This window comes from Lethenteron reissneri, unplaced genomic scaffold (assembly GCF_015708825.2).
Source record: "Lethenteron reissneri isolate LAM-NWPU_2019-01 unplaced genomic scaffold, ASM1570882v1 scaffold_114, whole genome shotgun sequence".
In the NCBI taxonomy this organism is placed as follows: domain Eukaryota; kingdom Metazoa; phylum Chordata; class Hyperoartia; order Petromyzontiformes; family Petromyzontidae; genus Lethenteron; species Lethenteron reissneri.
The window spans coordinates 18,560-36,926 of record NW_026890827.1 but is presented as its reverse complement, the minus strand read 5'-3'; the positions used below and the strand labels follow the sequence as shown (position 1 = coordinate 36,926).

At 50.1% G+C, this 18,367-nt stretch overlaps 1 protein-coding gene across 1 annotated transcript in view; it reads left to right on the top strand.

Moving 5' to 3' along the window:
• LOC133361556 (oocyte zinc finger protein XlCOF6-like) overlaps positions 1-18,367 on the top strand; it is a 38,840-nt gene that overhangs the window by 4,685 nt on the left and 15,788 nt on the right. The window contains exon 2 of the mRNA XM_061580481.1: positions 3,761-4,383. Within this exon, the coding sequence (XP_061436465.1) occupies positions 3,771-4,383 (613 nt within the window). The 5' untranslated portion in view covers positions 3,761-3,770. The remainder of the gene's footprint in view (positions 1-3,760; positions 4,384-18,367) is intronic.

The following is an 18,367-nucleotide window of genomic DNA, read 5'->3' as shown; positions in this document are numbered from 1 at the left end:
TAATTGACTGGCTATATTTTCATCAATCAGTTCCACACGGCGAATCACAGTCCTGCGTGATAAACTGACTTTTTCAAATTTTCTTTTGATCTCCGGACACAATATGTCTGCTGTCTGTACCATGCATTCTTTTATAAACTTGCCTTCGGAGAAAGTGGTAATGAGTGGTAATGTTGGTGAGAAGAAGGTTTTAACGAAAATTTAAATCGAAGTGAAGAAGAAAATTATTGAAAAGTTTGTATAATTAATGATTTTTCAAACTTTAATTATGTTTTCTGTGCTTAAAACTCTTTAACTAAAAACTGGGGTCTAGAACGGACTCGTGAAATTCGGAGAGAACTCGGAGTTAAGTTGTGTTTGTTTTGTTGAATTACACAAAGCGTAACAGTTATGTATATAACTTTTGTTATATAAAATTTCTAGTAAGATATTAATTTTGTGAGTGTAGTCATACCCCTCCCCCCTCATTCAAGCCGTAATTTAGATAGCGAAAGCGCCGAGTACGTAAATCGCTAACATAAGAACCCGTTAATCTCTTCTCGCATCATTCATACGATGATGCGGTGAAGTAAACGTTCATATGATATTACGGTGAATGCTTCCAAAAACAATACTGTACCCAAATATTACTGTTAACTTACTTTCAATAGAAACATGAATTGCTCATACGAATATTCTCTCTCTCAGAATCGACCGACTGATGTAGCAGACGAAACAATCATCTTGTTGAACGATTCTAAACCTTGATGCGTCAATGTTAGTTTTCTCTGTTCAAGGTTTTCTCAGTGTTATTAAATGTTTTTACATTTAGTTTACTATTACACTGAATTCTATGGCGTAATTAACTATTTTTGTGCTTAATAATCTTAAAAAAACAATATTTAAATACAGTTCGTAGGAGTCTGGAACGGATTAATCGTATTTACATACAATCCAATGGGGAAACTAGGTTCGAGTCACGACCAAATCGGGTTGCGACCAAAGTTATGGAACTAATTATGGTCGTAACCAGAGGTTCTACTTTACACCACACTCCCGGTCAAAGTGCTCTATCTAATGGGGAAATGGGGGCATTACAGGAGGAAGGTAAAATTTAATTTAATAATAATATTTGGACAAGTTCGGCGGGCCGGATTTAAAAGCCCAATGGGCCGTATACGGCCCAGGGGCCGTACTTTGCCCATGTCTGAGCTAGAGTCTGTCGCCAGGGAAAGAGAGACCTGGACCACCCTACTCAGCATGCTGCCACCGCGACCCTCACCAGGACAAGCGTTTTCAGAAACTAACGAACACAGCTGTGATTCTTCTAGTTTTACACGGGCCCGCTCACCATCATGAAGGTCCTTAATGATCGTGAGCAGAGGGTCAGGGACTCCGAAATCACGAAGAACAACCCAGAGCCCAGGCCTACTAATGGTATCATAGGCCTTGACCAGGTCAATAAAGCAGAGATGTAGGTCTAGTTGGAATTCCCTACACCTCTGCTGTAGCAGACTGACAGAAAATATGGCATCTGTGCAGGACCGCCCTTTCCTGAAACCGCATTGGGGCTCTGCAAGCCTCTCCTCGGCGTGCCTAGCAAGGCGATGTTGAATAATCCTTGCCAGGACCTTCCCTGGCACACTGAGGAGTGAGATGCCCCTGTAGTTGTTACAGTCTGTGCGGTCCCCCTTCTTAAAGAGGGGGACCACTAGGGTATCCTTCCAGTCCTGCGGAACCCATTCAGTGGTCCAGACTGTTGTTATGATGTCATGTACAGTGAGGGAAAAAAGTATTTGATCCCCTGTTGATTTTGTACGTTTGCCCACTGACAAAGAAATGATCAGTCTATAGTTTTAATGGTAGGTTTATTTGAACAATGAGAGACAGAATAACAACAACAAAATCCAGAAAACGCATGACCCCCTCTCAATCAGAAAGATTTCTGGCTCCCAGGTGTTTTTTTATACAGGTAACAAGCTGAGATAAGGAGCACACTCTGAAAGGGAGTGCTCCTAATCTCAGCTTGTTACCTGTATAAAAGACACCTGTTCACAGAAGCAATCAATCAGATTCCAAACTCTCCACCATGGCCAAGACCAAAGAGCTCTCCAAGGATGTCAGGGACAAGATTGTAGACCTACACAAGGCTGGAATGGGCTACAAGACCATCGCCAAGCAGCTTGGTGAGAAGGTGACAACAGTTGGTGCGATTATTTGCAAATGGAAGAAACACAAAATAACTGTCAATCTCCCTCGGCCTGGGGCTCCATGCAAGATCTCACCTCGTGGAGTTGCAATGATCATGAGAACGGTGAGGAATCAGCCCAGAACTACACGGGAGGATCTTGTCAATGATCTCAAGGCAGCTGGGACCACAATCACCAATAAAACAGTTGGTAACACACTATGCCGTGAAGGACTTAAATCCTGCAGCACCCGCAAGGTCCCCCTGCTCAAGAAAGCACATATACATGCCCGTCTGAAGTTTGCCAATGAACATCTGAATGATTCAGAGGACAACTGCGTGAAAGTGTTGTGGTCAGATGAGACCAAAATGGAGCTCTTTGGCATCAACTCGCCGTGTTTGGAGGAGGAGGAATGCTGCCTATGACCCCAAGAACACCATCCCCAAGGTCAAATATGGAGGTGGAAACATTATGCTTTGGGGGTGTTTTTCTGCTAAGGGGACAGGACAACTTCACCGCATCAAAGGGACGATGGACGGGGCCATGTACCGTCAAATCTTGGGTGAGAACCTCCTTCCCTCAGCCAGGGCATTGAAAATGGGTCGTGGATGGGTATTCCAGCATGACAATGACCCAAAACACACAACCAAGGCAACAAAGGAGTGTCTCAAGAAGAAGCATATTAAGGTCCTGGAGTGGCCTAGCCAGTCTCCAGACCTTAATCCCATAGAAAATCTGTGGAGGGAGCTGAAGGTTCGAGTTGCCAAACGTCAGCCTCGAAACCTTAATGACTTGGAGAAGATCTGCAAAGAGGAGTGGGACAAAATCCCTCCTGAAATGTGTGCAAACCTGGTGGCCAACTACAAGAAACGTCTGACCTCTGTGATTGCCAACAAGGGTTTTGCCACCAAGTACTAAGTCATGTTTTGAGAGGGGTCAAATACTTATTTCCCTCATTAAAATGCAAATCAATTTATAACATTTTTGACATGCGTTTTTCTGGATTTTGTTGTTATTCTGTCTTACTGTTTAAACAAACCTACCATTAAAATTATAGACTGATCATTTCTTCGTCAGTGGGCAAACGTACAAAATCAGCAGGGGACCAAATACTTTTTCCCTCACTGTATGCAGCTGAAGTTAGATCTATTCATCCGAGCATTCAAGCAAATCTGAGCCTGGCTTCCACCTCGAAGTTTCGATTGAACATTAATTTATGCATTTCTGCATAATACAAATAGTATTATTTTCAAGACACTTTGTTATTATAGCTGAATTTTTCTTAAATATTCCTTTCATAGCTAGACAGCCGAAATTGTGTGCTTGGAGTTTTGGGTAAAGATTCATTTTGAAGATACTAGAGCATCCAGGCATATTTATGACCATTTGCCCTCTCATTGTGTGTCTTAACAACCCGCGTGATGAATTGGGGAATTATTTTCAATATATCATTAATATATGAATAAGTATAGATGTGTAAGTCATGTGTGACTGTGTATATATGCATTCCTCTGTGCCTTGATACTGACGTAGATGGTTTGGATATGTTTTTCTGTCTGCAGCTGACGCTTTCTCTGACTCTTCCTCTGCAGAATTGGTCTGATGGAGCAAAGGGACTCGGCGCAGCTCGGTACAAGAAGGAAACAATGCGACCAGTATGCAGACAGCACGGATCGTACTGGAAGTTTGACACAACACCAGAGAACTCACACAGGAGAGAACCCCTTCAAGTGCAGTGTGTGTGAGAAGGCATTTGCAACGTTATCAAATGTTAAGCGCCACCAGAGAACACACACAGGAGATAAACCCTTCAAGTGCACTGTATGTGAGAAGGCATTTGCAACGTTATCAAATCTTCAGAGCCACCAGAGAACGCACACGGGAGCTAAACCCTTCAAGTGCACTCTGTGTGAGAAGAAATTTGCACGGTCATCACATCTTCACGACCACGAAAGAACACACACAGGACAGAAACCCTTCAGGTGCACTATGTGTGAGAAGGCATTTGCACAGTCATCACATCTTCAGAGCCACCAGAGAACACACACAGGAGAGAAACCCTTCAAGTGCACTGTGTGTGGGAAGGCATTTGCACAGTCATCACATCTTCAGAGCCACCAGAGAACACACACAGAGAAACCCTTCAATTGCACTCTGTGCAGGAAGGCGTTTGCACTGTCATCACATCTTCAAAGACACCAGAGAACACACAGGCATCAGAAGATCCCCAAGAAGCGGAGTCTGAAATCGGCTTGTGTAAATCCAAGTGCTGCAATGAGCCCATCCCTGCTGAAAAAAGAACCAGAATTTAATTCCAGCTTGGACGCAATAAAATGTGTCAAGGTGGATTTTGAAGTGGTGAAATGTGAAGAAGTGATGGTGAAGAGCGAAGAAGCGATGGTAAAATGTGAAGATGAAGATTCAACTCCAAAATCGGACCTTCACATCGATGGAGGCAACGTGAAGCAGGAGGAGAATTCTGACTGTGAGGCAGAGCGAGGCAACTCCCAGGAGTTTGTGGAAGTGGAGGTGTGGGTGGACTTCTTAGACAATACAAAGTCAAATGGAGACCCGGTAGATGTGTAAGCTTGAGACAATGAAGCTCCAATAGATGCACCTTTGTCACAGGCCTTTAATTAAAATAACGTGAAGTTGCACACTCAATTCATAGGTTCAACCTGCAGAGTAAGAGCAGCCAGTATTTGCGGACCTGTGGGTTGGGTAGATCTCTAACCAGGAGCCAGAGCCAATAAGCTCCGAAGCATTCTCTATGTTATACTATGTTATAATAATTTTAGCATTTATATGGTGCTTGCTTAATTGCCTCAGCAACTCAGTTGTTTTGTATCATCTCATCACAAACACTCGAAGAGCATGTTGTATATATGTCTTTTCCATAAAATTAATATGAGTGATTTTTTTGTAATAATTTTGATCGGGATGTAGCGCTGTGGCATGGAAAGGGTGAGTCTCCCCCCTGCCTCCTGCCTTGCCACGCATAAGACAGCTGGAGGATAATTACTCATAAGCCTGTTTGGGAAGTCATAAAATGTAATAAAAATGGCAAACCCAAGGGGGGGGGGGATAATGAGATTCTGCAGGAAATCCCCAGTTCAAGAGAAGGCAGCCATAAAGGATAAAACCCCACAATAAAACAAAAGACGAAAACAGCAGTGGTCATGAACCTCCCTTGGACAGCGAAATTCACCCACGGGCAGTTAATCATTACGAGTTAACTGGGGTTTTTAAAAATACAACAGTAAGGTTTGAAGCTTAGCTATATCTTCAACCTCAGGATATTAAAATATAACTTGAGAATAAGAAGCACGGATCCCTGGCAATACAGACTGGGAACAAATATTAATTTATCTTCTTGGTTCTTTCGGTAAAGTCACGTAGAAGGGAAGTAATAAAATAATAAAAATAAAACATAATCAAATTATTCTCACGACGTTTCGGCCACAACGCAAGCAGCCGTCCTCAGGTGAAAACCAGGTCAGTCGAGGCGACAGAGTCTGAATGAAACAGCACACGAGCTTGGAGCATATGTAAAGTAGTAACTCGGCAGGAGACGACTTCACGGGTAGCACACTCTTTATTTTCACCAACTTGTAGTTACACGGATGACTAACACCCTACTTCGTTACACGGGTGACTAACACCCCACTTAGCTACTCGGGTGACTAACACCCACTTAGCTACACGGGTGACTAACACCCACTCAGCTACACGGGTGACTAACACCCACTCAGCTACACGGGTGACCAACACCCACTCAGCTACACGGGTGACCAACACCCACTCAGCTACACGGGTGACCAACACCCTCCTTAGCTACTCGGGTGACTAACACCCACTCAGCTATACTGACACGGGCTCTTACGCCCCGTAGCCTTCCGGGACACACCCAGCCGGGGTGCCCGTCTCGGCTCTGGGTACCACCGTCCCGACCCACACGGGCGTCGGACTACGGTCCCCCAGTCTCGGCTCCGAGCCACACAGGGCCCCGGTCCTCACAAGGACGGCGGGACTAGGGGTCTCGGGCCACTACCTCCTCCACCCCGTCTTCGGTCTTCAACTGGTTAACACTGACCACGAGTGCTCTCGCGCGTCTTCCTTTATACCCCTCCTGCGGACGTCGCTGAGAGCCCCCACTTATCTGACCAATCACTGCGCACTCGCTACGATCCTCTTTTCCCAGCTTGTGTCAGCGCGCCTTACCACCGACGCGCGCGTCCATACCACGCCCACATCGCGTGCCCAACCCCGCGCCCCGTGATCCATCACTGTCGGCGCACGTCAATACCACCACTACATCACCCCCTACCACATAGCTCGCAGCCGACCCGGCTGCTAATAAAATATACAACACCCCTTCACCCCTATGTGTGCCCCGTAACATAACAACAAAACCCTAACAACACAACATGAACACCGCAATCCGCAAAACCCAGCAACCGCCACACCCACAACAAGAACAATATGCGCAATCCGGCGAGTGGCAACGATAATGTGTATGCGGAAAGAGTAACAATAAAAATAAAAAAAATATTTTTCATTTTCTCTTCTTTTCTCTCCGACTCGTGCGGCGTCCCAATGTGTCCGAGCGTCCCTTGAACGGGACATTACCCCGGCAGAGGGGGACCCCGGCAGCGAGGTCGGGCTTTAAACAAAAAAGGAAAATTATCTTTTTTTTTTCATGAAAAGTGTTGCGTCCTAGCCCGAGTCCGCCTTGGCGGTCCGTCGTACGGCACCAGACGCAGTTGGCCATCCGGTGGCGCCGGCAGTTCAGGAAGGCATGGGCCAGGCATCGGGGCTCCGCGCGAGCCGCGGGGTTCCGGTTCCCGACGGTCAACAGCCGTCAGGTCCGAGACACCTGGGGGTGGGTCAGGTGGAGACACGTGAGGATCAGCCTGCGACACATCCCTCCCCGAGTCGACGGTCACATCACACGCTCGGTCGTCACGGCACAACCCGGGGTCACGCGGCGCCGCGTAGGGTTTCAGTCGGGAGGGGTGCACGTACCAACGGCGTTTTCCCCATTTAATCTGTATACTCTGGGGTCGTGCAACCCGCACAATTTCCACCGGTCCCCTCCATGGTCTCAACAGTTTGGGGGACGTAGCCAACGGTGCGTGTGGACAATGCAGCCAGGCCTTATCGCCCGGTTCCCAATTGTGCGTATGCACCTTCCGTCCATGCAATCGCTCGTTCGCGATCTGCCGAGACCGCGAATTCAATCTCGCAGCCTCTCGCGCTTCAGCCAATTTGGCGATGTTAAACTTGATATGGTCTGCCAATTTAGATTTTGCACGTGGCTGGGAAATCCCCAGTTGGACGTCCATGGCCGGATCGGCCTCCCGCCCATACATCAGAAAAAATGGAGAAAACCCCGTCGCCGCATGAGGTGCCATCCGATAGGCCGCTAGTACCCCCGGTACCTCTAAGTTCCAATCCACCTGGTCATCGCATACCTGTTGGCACAGCATAGACGTAATCGTCCTGTTCAGACGTTCAACCATACCGTCAGTCTGCGGGTGGTACGGGGAGGTACGTACTTTCTTTGTACCCAACAGGTCACACACTTCGCGCAACAAAACACTCGAAAAAATTTTCCCTTGATCCGTCAGCAAGCGTTCGGGGGCGCCTTTGTCCAAAACATAACCTTGGACAAAGGCGTCCGCCACTGCCGCAGCCGACTGGTTGGCGAGTGGCCATGCCATGGGCCAGCGAGTGAAGTACTCTACGCCAACCAGCAGGAACTTATTTCCCCGAGGCGTAGCGGGAAAGGGCCCCAAGATGTCCAGCGCGACCAATTCGTTCATGCGCGAAACCTGAATGGATTGCAGCGGTGGATTAGCCGCTATTGGTGGTGGTTTTCTTTGGGCGCACCCTACACATCCCTTAAGAATGTTCGCCACGTCGTTGCCCATCCCCGGCCAATAGTAGTCTCGCTGAATGAGGGCGAGCGTTTTGTGAAACCCCAGGTGCATGAGTCGTTCATGGGCAGCCAGGACGACCCTACCCCGCATAGCAAACGGCACCACGAGCACGTGACGCCGGGACATGTTGTCCCACCTCATCAAAAGGCCCTGTCTGCACACCCAGGAACCGACCCGCGTTTCCCCTCCCTCGGGATCGTCAACCTTCCGACGTAGCGTGAGTAGGGAGCTGTCGGACATTTGCAGACGGCCCCACTCGATGAGAGGCAACGCTAACAGCGAGTCCCTCCCCGTGGGAGCGTCGACCCCCGTAGTATCCGTGGCGGCGAGCACAACTTCCGCGGGGACAGCGACAGAGGGTTTACACCGCGCCGATCCTAACAGACATGCGCATTCCGTACGCGGCGGCAACCGCGACAATGCATCCGCATTCGAGTGGCGCAACCCTTTGCGGTAAATCGTCGTGAATTGGTAGTCCTGAAGGACCTCCAACCATCGGGACAACTGGCCGGATGGCTGCGCCACCCGCATAGCGTATTGGAGAGCCGCATGGTCCGTGCGAACCGTAAAATGACGGCCATAAAGATACGGCCTGAATTGCTGCACAAAAAACACAATCGCCAGCAATTCACGACGTGTCACGCAGTAGCGTTGTTCCGCGGGGGACAGAACCCTGCTACCGTAGGCGACCACCCGTTCGACCCCCCCGACCACCTGTGAGAGCACTCCCCCGATACCTGTGTTACTGGCATCCGTGTCGAGCACAAACGGTTGCGTGAAATCGGGGTAACACAAGGGGGGAGCCTGCACCAAGGCGTCACGAAGGGAGCAGAATGCGGCCTCCTCTTCCGACCCCCAGTGAAACCGCACCCCTTTAGCCGTCAAAGCGTGCAGGGGCCTGGCTATGGTGGCAAACTGCTTGACAAAACGACGGTAATAGGAGGCGAATCCTATGAAACTGCGGACTTCAGTGACAGAGGTCGGCGTTGGCCATGAGCTGACGCATTTCGTCTTAGCAGGGTCTGTCGAGATCCCTGAACGGCTAACGATATGGCCCAAATACCTGACCGATTCCCGAAGCAGAAAACATTTAGCCGGTTTAAATTTAAGCTTAGCGGAACGCATCCTGAGAAACACCGCTCTCAGTCGCTGGAGGTGCTCCTCAAAAGTCCGGCTGAAAACAATGATATCATCGAGGTAAATCAAACAGGTGTCCCATTGGAGGCCTGACAAAACCAATTCCATGAGCCTCTGGAACGTGGCAGGAGCGGAATGTAAACCCATGGGTAATCGGTTGAATTCAAATAGGCCTCCCGGTGTCCGGAAAGCGGTTTTTGGTTTAGATTCGTCATCGAGGGGTAATTGCCAAAATCCCGAAAGCAAATCGAGCGTCGAAAAAAACTGTGCTCCCGCCAAGGCATCCAGAGACTCATCCATCCTGGGGAGCGGATACGCATCGGCCATTGAGATTTTGTTTAGGCGGCGGAAATCGACACAGAACCGCAAGGACCCATCCTGTTTTTTAACCAAGACGATAGGAGCACCCCACGGACTGGAAGAGGGCGCAATGATGTCGGCCGCCAACATGTCATTAACTGCCGACTGCACATGCTCCTTCTCGGCTGGACTGAGCCGGAAGGGATTCTGTCGAATAGGGGCCGCGTCCCCAGTAGCTATGTGGTGGCGCAACAGGTCTGTGCAGCCAATATCATACTTGTGCCTGCTAAACACGTCAGCGAACTCGAGTAGCAAGCCCCTCAATGCACCCGACTGCACACTGGACAAGTTACTGGACCCGGCACACAACGAGTCCAACCACTCCGTCCCCTCCTCACTTTGAGAATGCGTATCGGCACTCGAATCGGCGTGAGCAACGAGCTGTTCCTCGACGGGTAGCGGCGCGGCGTGAGCCAGCACCGTTCCCTGCGTAATCACGGCCGGCCGCGACCCCGTATTCAGGACCATAACGAACGGCTCACTGTCCCCCCTCACCATGGTCTGGGCCACCGCTAAGTCGAGGCTCCCTTTAGCTCTGTTAGACGGCCCCAACAGAACTCCCTGTGCCCCCGCATCCGCCCCAAGAGGTTTTCTCAACCGAAGGGGTACCAACATTTGCGATCCCGGGGGCACCCGTACAGTCCGGGTTGCCAGCGCCTGCACCGTCGCACAAGCCGTGCGTATCTTATTAGGACTCTTCAAAAACTCAACCCGCCGTCCCGACGGAAGCTCAATGCAGGCCTGGTCTATGAGAATTTTGATGGGCATTTTAGACAGAAAGTCCGTGCCTAGTAAACAAGAAACGGCCAACGATGATGATACAAAAATAGGACCCGCCAATTTAATGTCGCCAATACAAATATTCGCCCGAATCTGGCCGATGATTCCCAAAGATCCCCCGTTTGCCGCGTAAAACGGTACGTCCACCGGCAGAAGGGGTCGACATTGGACGGGAAGAATGTTATAAATAAGGTCCGAAATGATAGTGGCCGACGCACCCGTGTCCACAAGCACCCGGACCTCAACCCCGTCAATGTACCCCGTTACCACGGACGACCCGGCCGACGCAGCCACTATCCTGTGGGCCAATTCGGACCATTCGACTGCTTTCGGGCCGTGTACGGACCCCTCTCGCCGAACCGAACCCCCGGTGCCCATACGCGGTCCCCCCACCGCTAAGCGGCGACCCGAACGTGCCGTGCATGTGGACCGAACGTGTGAGGTGCCGCGACTTGCCGGGTTCAGCTGGGATGTCTTTAGGCCCTGGTCGTCGTCCGGACGTGGTCCCGCGGTACGCTGACGTGGGGCCCGGCACCCGGACGCGACGTGGCCCCGAAGGCCGCAGTTGTAGCAGACGACGAGGGACGTCGTAGGTTTCGGTTGCTCCAGCTTGCGGTGTGAACGTGTGGGCGAACGACCTCCCGTTCTCCACTCCCCCGGTCTTGAAACGGCGAAGGCCTCCTCCCGCGGCACAGCAGGCTGAGGGCCGATGATCGTGGCGGCCGGTGCCCCGTTCCCCACCGATGCGCAGACGACCGTCGGCTTTCGCTTTAGGACTTCGTAAGCGTGAATACTTGTGGCAATCCCCAGAGAGCAAATGTCCATCTCGTCCGCCGTATTAATGGGAACTCCCAATCCGTGAGCCAACGCCAGCAGCTGCTCCGTCACCATGGCGTCCTTCCCCTCCTTGTCCATGCGGGGAAAAGCTGAGTCTGCCAGGGCGAGCAGCGCCGTGCGATAGGCGAGCGTTGTTTCTCCAACCACCTTCCGCCGATCGTAGAACTGGTGGCGACAGGTCGAGGGTGGCCCGAACACCTTGGCCATCAGGTGTAGCGCGGCCTGGAGCATTGAGCGGGACGACCTCGGGGCCGATGTGAAGGCTGCAAGCGCGTCGTCGTCGAGCATCGCTGGCAGCGCGCGCAGGGCAGTGGTGTCGGACCACCCCGACATTTCTTGATGCGCGACGAACCGTCGCTGGAAGGCTCCCCAGTCGCCCCCGTCCGCCTTGAACACCGACAGCGCGGGCAATCGTTGCTGGAGGACTCGATCGCCGTCGTCGTCGTTGGAACGATTTTCCCGCGCGCCGCTGTGGTTGTAGAAGATGTCGGCTCCGTCTGCAGGCGCATAATGGAGATCTCCGGCGCGCGCCAATGACGCGGGCTGCGCTGTGTGGAGATCTCTGGCCACGTGGTGTCCGCGCTTCCCGCCAAGCGGTGGCGGGCCCTCAAAAATGGCGCCAACTCCAAAACTTTTGGCGCGAAACGCCGTCTGGCGGGATCCCTCCAGCCGCGCCGCCTCCTCCAACCCCGCAGCCGTCCCTCCGCCCGCTGGAACGGAGATTTCCGCCAAAATCGCAGCGGCGGCGAGCAGCAACTCCGCCAGGCGGGAGTGTGCGTCCTGCAGGCTGGTGTCGGAGGCAAGCGGAGCATCGGCCATTTCTGCGAAGTGCTGCATCGGCGGCAACTCCTCGTCCTCTCCTCCCGAGGGTGGTGTCCCCGGTACGCCGTCGTCTCCCCGGTCTTGCACGTGGGAACGAGAAGTCATCCTTGTGTCCATTCTCCTTGAAGACAGGATTTACTTCTGACGCCAGTTGTAAAGTAGTAACTCGGCAGGAGACGACTTCACGGGTAGCACACTCTTTATTTTCACCAACTTGTAGTTACACGGATGACTAACACCCTACTTCGTTACACGGGTGACTAACACCCCACTTAGCTACTCGGGTGACTAACACCCACTTAGCTACACGGGTGACTAACACCCACTCAGCTACACGGGTGACTAACACCCACTCAGCTACACGGGTGACCAACACCCACTCAGCTACACGGGTGACCAACACCCACTCAGCTACACGGGTGACCAACACCCTCCTTAGCTACTCGGGTGACTAACACCCACTCAGCTATACTGACACGGGCTCTTACGCCCCGTAGCCTTCCGGGACACACCCAGCCGGGGTGCCCGTTTCGGCTCTGGGTACCACCGTCCCGATCCACACGGGCGTCGGACTACGGTCCCCCAGTCTCGGCTCCGAGCCACACAGGGCCCCGGTCCTCACAAGGACGGCGGGAGTAGGGGTCTCGGGCCACTACCTCCTCCACCCCGTCTTCGGTCTTCAACTGGTTAACACTGACCACGAGTGCTCTCGCGCGTCTCCTTTTATACCCCTCCTGCGGACGTCGCTGAGAGCCCCCACTTATCTGACCAATCACTGCGCACTCGCTACGATCCTCTTTTCCCAGCTTGTGTCAGTGCGCCTTACCACCGACGCGCGCGTCCATACCACGCCCACATCGCGTGCCCAACCCCGCGCCCCGTGATCCATCACTGTCGGCGCACGTCAATACCACCACTACACATATATATAAGCTGGGCGCCTTGACAAAGGAATTTGCATATCAAGAGGAATTTAGCATATTTATGGGAAATGCAGGAATGTGATTAGTACTACATATGCATGTGCATTATGCAGGATTAACAGCATCAAAGGGAGCTGCAGTTGATGCTGCTGCAGTTGCTGCTGCTGCTGCAGTTGCTGCTGCTGCAGTTGCTGCTGCTGCAGTTTCTGCTGCTGCTGCAGTTCTGCTGCTGCTGCAGTTGCTGCTGCAGTTGCTGCTGCAGTTGCTGCTGCTGCTGCAGTTACTGCCTTATCCATTTTAATATAACACTATGTATTATTCTACCCACCCTAATGTGTATCACACTGCTATATATTTACTATACAATTACGACACCATACATTACTCTGCACACTGCACCATGCCAGTGAGTGGAACGCGGTCTGAAAGTCACCGTAAACGTGAACACAATCAGTTAAGATCCGAAATGGTTTATTACGTCCTTCCAATGATTGCTGAGCCAGAATCCATCTTCTCGGTTGAAATTGTCTCTGTGTTTGTATATGTGGATCGCCTCATAAACGAATCTCTCATGGTAGCCAGATGGCTTGCAGAGAACCTCTGTCTTGGAGAAGTCAATGTCATGTGAGCCCACTGAATTGTAACAGTGATCTGCCACGGCTGAGGTGTTTGTCCTACCGTGTTTCAGGTCTGCTTTATGTTCACGGATGCGGTCCGAGACATGTCGTTTGGTTTCTCCAATGTAACTGCTACCACAGAGGCAACTTAGTTTGTAGACGCCAGGGTACTGTATGTCTGGAACCACATCTTTTACAGACGGGACCAGATCACGGATTTTATGTACTGTGTTGAATCGGACCTGGATCTTGTGTTTAATCAGGATTTTGGAGATCTTTTTTGTGACCCCAGCAATGTAGGGTAAGGTGATGGTCTTGAAAGGTTCCTCAACAGGATCCTTATTGATGGTTGGAGTGATGGCATTCCGGATTGTGTAGTCGGAGTAACCATTAGCCTTAAGAGCTTGGCGTACGTGTTTGAGTTCACTGCCAATGTGTTCCTGGTCGGAGATGCATTGGGCTCTATGGTATAGAGTCTTGATGAGGGAATTCTTCTGGGATGGATGGTGGTGGGAATCCGGTTTTAGGTAAGCATCCGTATGGGTGGCTTTCCTGTAGACAGAGTGGCTCATTGAACCATCAGGTCTCCTTTTAATTAGGACATCCAAAAAGGGTAGCTTGCCATCTTTTTCGACTTCCATGGTGAATCTGATGGCTGGGTGTATGGAATTGATGTGGTCGAGAAATTGGTTTAGAGCAGGCCGGCCATGTGGCCAGATGACAAAAGTGTCATCTACGTACCTCTTCCATAAGGTCGGGCGTAGAGTGGCAGTCTTGATGGCGTCAGTCTCAAATTTCTCCATGAAGATGTTGGCTACAACCAGAGAAATTTGAGACTGACGCCATCAAGACTGCCACTCTACGCCCGACCTTATGGAAGAGGTACGTAGATGACACTTTTGTCATCTGGCCACATGGCCGGCCTGCTCTAAACCAATTTCTCGACCACATCAATTCCATACACCCAGCCATCAGATTCACCATGGAAGTCGAAAAAGATGGCAAGCTACCCTTTTTGGATGTCCTAATTAAAAGGAGACCTGATGGTTCAATGAGCCACTCTGTCTACAGGAAAGCCACCCATACGGATGCTTACCTAAAACCGGATTCCCACCACCATCCATCCCAGAAGAATTCCCTCATCAAGACTCTATACCATAGAGCCCAATGCATCTCCGACCAGGAACACATTGGCAGTGAACTCAAACACGTACGCCAAGCTCTTAAGGCTAATGGTTACTCCGACTACACAATCCGCAAGGCCATCACTCCAACCATCAAGAAGGATCCTGTTGAGGAACCTTTCAAGACCATCACCTTACCCTACATTGCTGGGGTCACAAAAAAGATCTCCAAAATCCTGATTAAACACAAGATCCAGGTCCGATTCAACACAGTACATAAAATCCGTGATCTGGTCCCGTCTGTAAAAGATATGGTTCCAGACATACAGTACCCTGGCGTCTACAAACTAAGTTGCCTCTGTGGTAGCAGTTACATTGGAAAAACCAAACGACATGTCTTGGACCGCATCCGTGAACATAAAGCAGACCTGAAACACGGTAGGACAAACACCTCAGCCGTGGCAGATCACTGTTACAATTCAGTGGGCTCACGTCACATTGACTTCTCCAAGACAGAGGTTCTCTGCAAGCCATCTGGCTACCATGAGAGATTCGTTCATGAGGCGATCCACATATACAAACACAGAGACAATTTCAACCGAGAAGATGGATTCTGGCTCAGCAATCATTGGAAGGACGTAATAAACCATTTCGGATCTTAACTGATTGTGTTCACGTTTACGGTGACTTTCAGACCGCGTTCCACTCACTGGCATGGTGCAGTGTGCAGAGTAATGTATGGTGTCGTAATTGTATAGTAAATATATAGCAGTGTGATACACATTAGGGTGGGTAGAATAATACATAGTGTTATATTAAAATGGATAAGGCAGCAACTGCAGCAGCAGCAGTAACTGCAGCAGCAGCAACTGCAGCAGCAGCAGAAACTGCAGCAGCAGCAGAAACTGCAGCAGCAGCAGAAACTGCAGCAGCAGCAGAAACTGCAGTAACTGCAGCAGCAGCAACTGCAGCAGCAGCAGCAACTGCAGCAGCAGCAACTGCAGCTCCCTTTGATGCTGTTAATCCTGCATAATGCACATGCATATGTAGTACTAATCACATTCCTGCATTTCCCATAAATATGCTAAATTCCTCTTGATATGCAAATTCCTTTGTCAAAGCGCCCAGCTTATATATATGCTCCAAGCTCGTGCGCTGTTTCATTCAGACTCTGTCGCCTCGACGGACCTGGTTTTCACCTGAGGACGGCTGCTTGCGTTGTGGCCGAAACGTCGTGAGAATAATTTTATTATTTTTTATTTTTATTATTTTATTACTTCCCTTCTACGTGACTTTACCGAAAGAACCAAGAAGATGAATCCCTGCAGTCACGAAAGCTTTAAATCAAAATTTAAATATTAACTTAACCCTCGTAATATCCTTGGTAACAACTATGGTATACCACAAATCTTGGTTAAGCTTGAACCAAGTAATTATGAAAGTATTAGACCTAGGGTCATTCGGAAGAGATAATGCGAAATATGTCAATCACACGACCAAGATAATATGTATTCCACGGGATCAGAGCCTCGCCAACCGCCTTTGTCTTCCAGTAGCTAACACAGTACATGGTCAGTTTAACACGTAGGCTTTCGCGACCAATATTAGTCAAATGTGTCGTAACCCTCCACCACCCGACACTGCCAAACAGTAAAAAATGTGTCGCGTTTTTTACCAAGACAAATAGTTCACTACTTTGGCCCACCACCGGTGTGTTGAGTGATTCAACATCATTTAACAGGACCCTGCGGGGTGGGCTGGTAGGAACGAACAATTGAATGGCTATAATAAAATGAAATGGCAAAAAATGGCCGCCAATAAGTGGATGCCCCGTGGCCCCGCCCTCCACCCGCGTAACCCAGCCCGGGCCACCCGTGGCCCCGCCCCATCTCGGTGTCCCCGGCCCCAGCTCGTTGCCCTGCCCCTTACCGCCGTAACCCCGCTCCAACCCTGCGTAGCCCCGCCCTCCACCTCGTGCCCATGCCCCCAGCCGCCGTTGCCCCGCCCAGCCCCGCGTAGCCCCGCTCTCTGCCGCTGTAGCCCCGCCCAATACACCCCAAGCGGGGGAGAGATTCCCAGGCCTGGCTCTAGGCTGGAAAGCCGCCGACGAGGAGGGGGTAGGGAGTTGTTTTAAATGTAAAAGCTTTAAATGTAAATGTTTCTATTAAAAAACATCAGGGAATGTAACATTGTTAGACATTAACTCCCTTTCACACACGCGGGGGTACGATACGAAGGGAGAGTTTTGAGGCCTAGGTCTAGGCTTTAGGCCTAGCTGTAGGCTTTAGGGCGCCGTGAGTTAGTTTTTAATTTACCTGTTTTAATTATTTATGTAAAAGCTTTAAATTTAAATGTTTCTATTTAAAAGCATCAGGGAATGTAACATTGTTAAACATTAACTCTCTTGCACACACGCGGGGGAACGATACGAAGGGACAGTTTGAGGCGTTGTTCGAGGCTTGAGGCCGAGCTGTAGGCTTTAGGCTGCCGTGAGTTAATTTTTAATTTAAATGTTTTTATTATTTATGTAAAAGCTTTAAATTTAAATGTTTCTATTTTAAAGCATCAGGGAATGTAACATTGTTAAACATTAACTCCCTTGCACACACGCGGGGGTACGATACGAAGGGAGACTTTGAGGCCTAGTTCTAGGCTTTAGGCCTAGCTGTAGGCTTTAGGGTGCTGTGAGTTTTTTTATTTAATTTCAAAGTTTTAATTAAAAGCTATCTCAGGGAATTATAAGGGAATGTTACACGTGTTTAGCCAGGAAAGCCTCATTAATTTAAATGTTTTAATTAAAAGCTATCTGAGAGAATTATAAGGGAATGTTACACTTGTTTAGCCAGGAAAGCCTCACAGAGTCTAAAGGTTTTTGTAGGGTCATGCCAAGTGTTTGCAGTAGGGGGCGATGTTGCTACACGGACGGACGATATAATCTATTGTAGGCTGGTCCACTTTGTTCCTACCAGTAAAATTTTGAGTACAACATTTCGCTGGTAATTACATCCAGCATCATCGGGCAATTTGCCAGAATGGTGAGGCCCTCCACTCGCTCCTGGTCTTAAATGGAGCAACAGGGTGACGTCATCTTTTAGCTCAATCTGGTGCAGTGATTCGAGGCGGAGACGGGGAGGGTATTGTAATTATATAATTGACTAGCTTTACTACCCAGCTTCGCCCGGGATTGGATTCACCACGCCTGGCTGCCTTTGTTTCCCCAGTGGCGATGTTCACACACCATACCAGTTACTCGTTTGAGGCTGAGTCGACCTAGGGGAGGCCCAGGACCAGTTCAAATTATCGTCACCGGTAGTGGCCGTGAGCGGGAATCAAACTCTGGTCGCCGGGTTCGTAGCGCAGCGCGCTAACCACTACACTACAATGCGTTACGCTTCCACATGCGCGGGTCACATGACAGTTTGACGTCACAGCTCACCGTGCAAAAAATATATGCTCCCCCCCCCCAAAAAAAAAAGTGTGTACAGTCTGGAAAGTACCCACATGGCAAGTTTGTTGCATATCGGGAAGTACGCTAAACATTTTGAACAGACACACATAATCACAACTTTGCCTTTTATGTGTAATGGGTTCTGGAGACACTTGCAGAGGTAACTTCTTTATTACGATACCACACTCCAACAGTCAACAGTCCTCTGT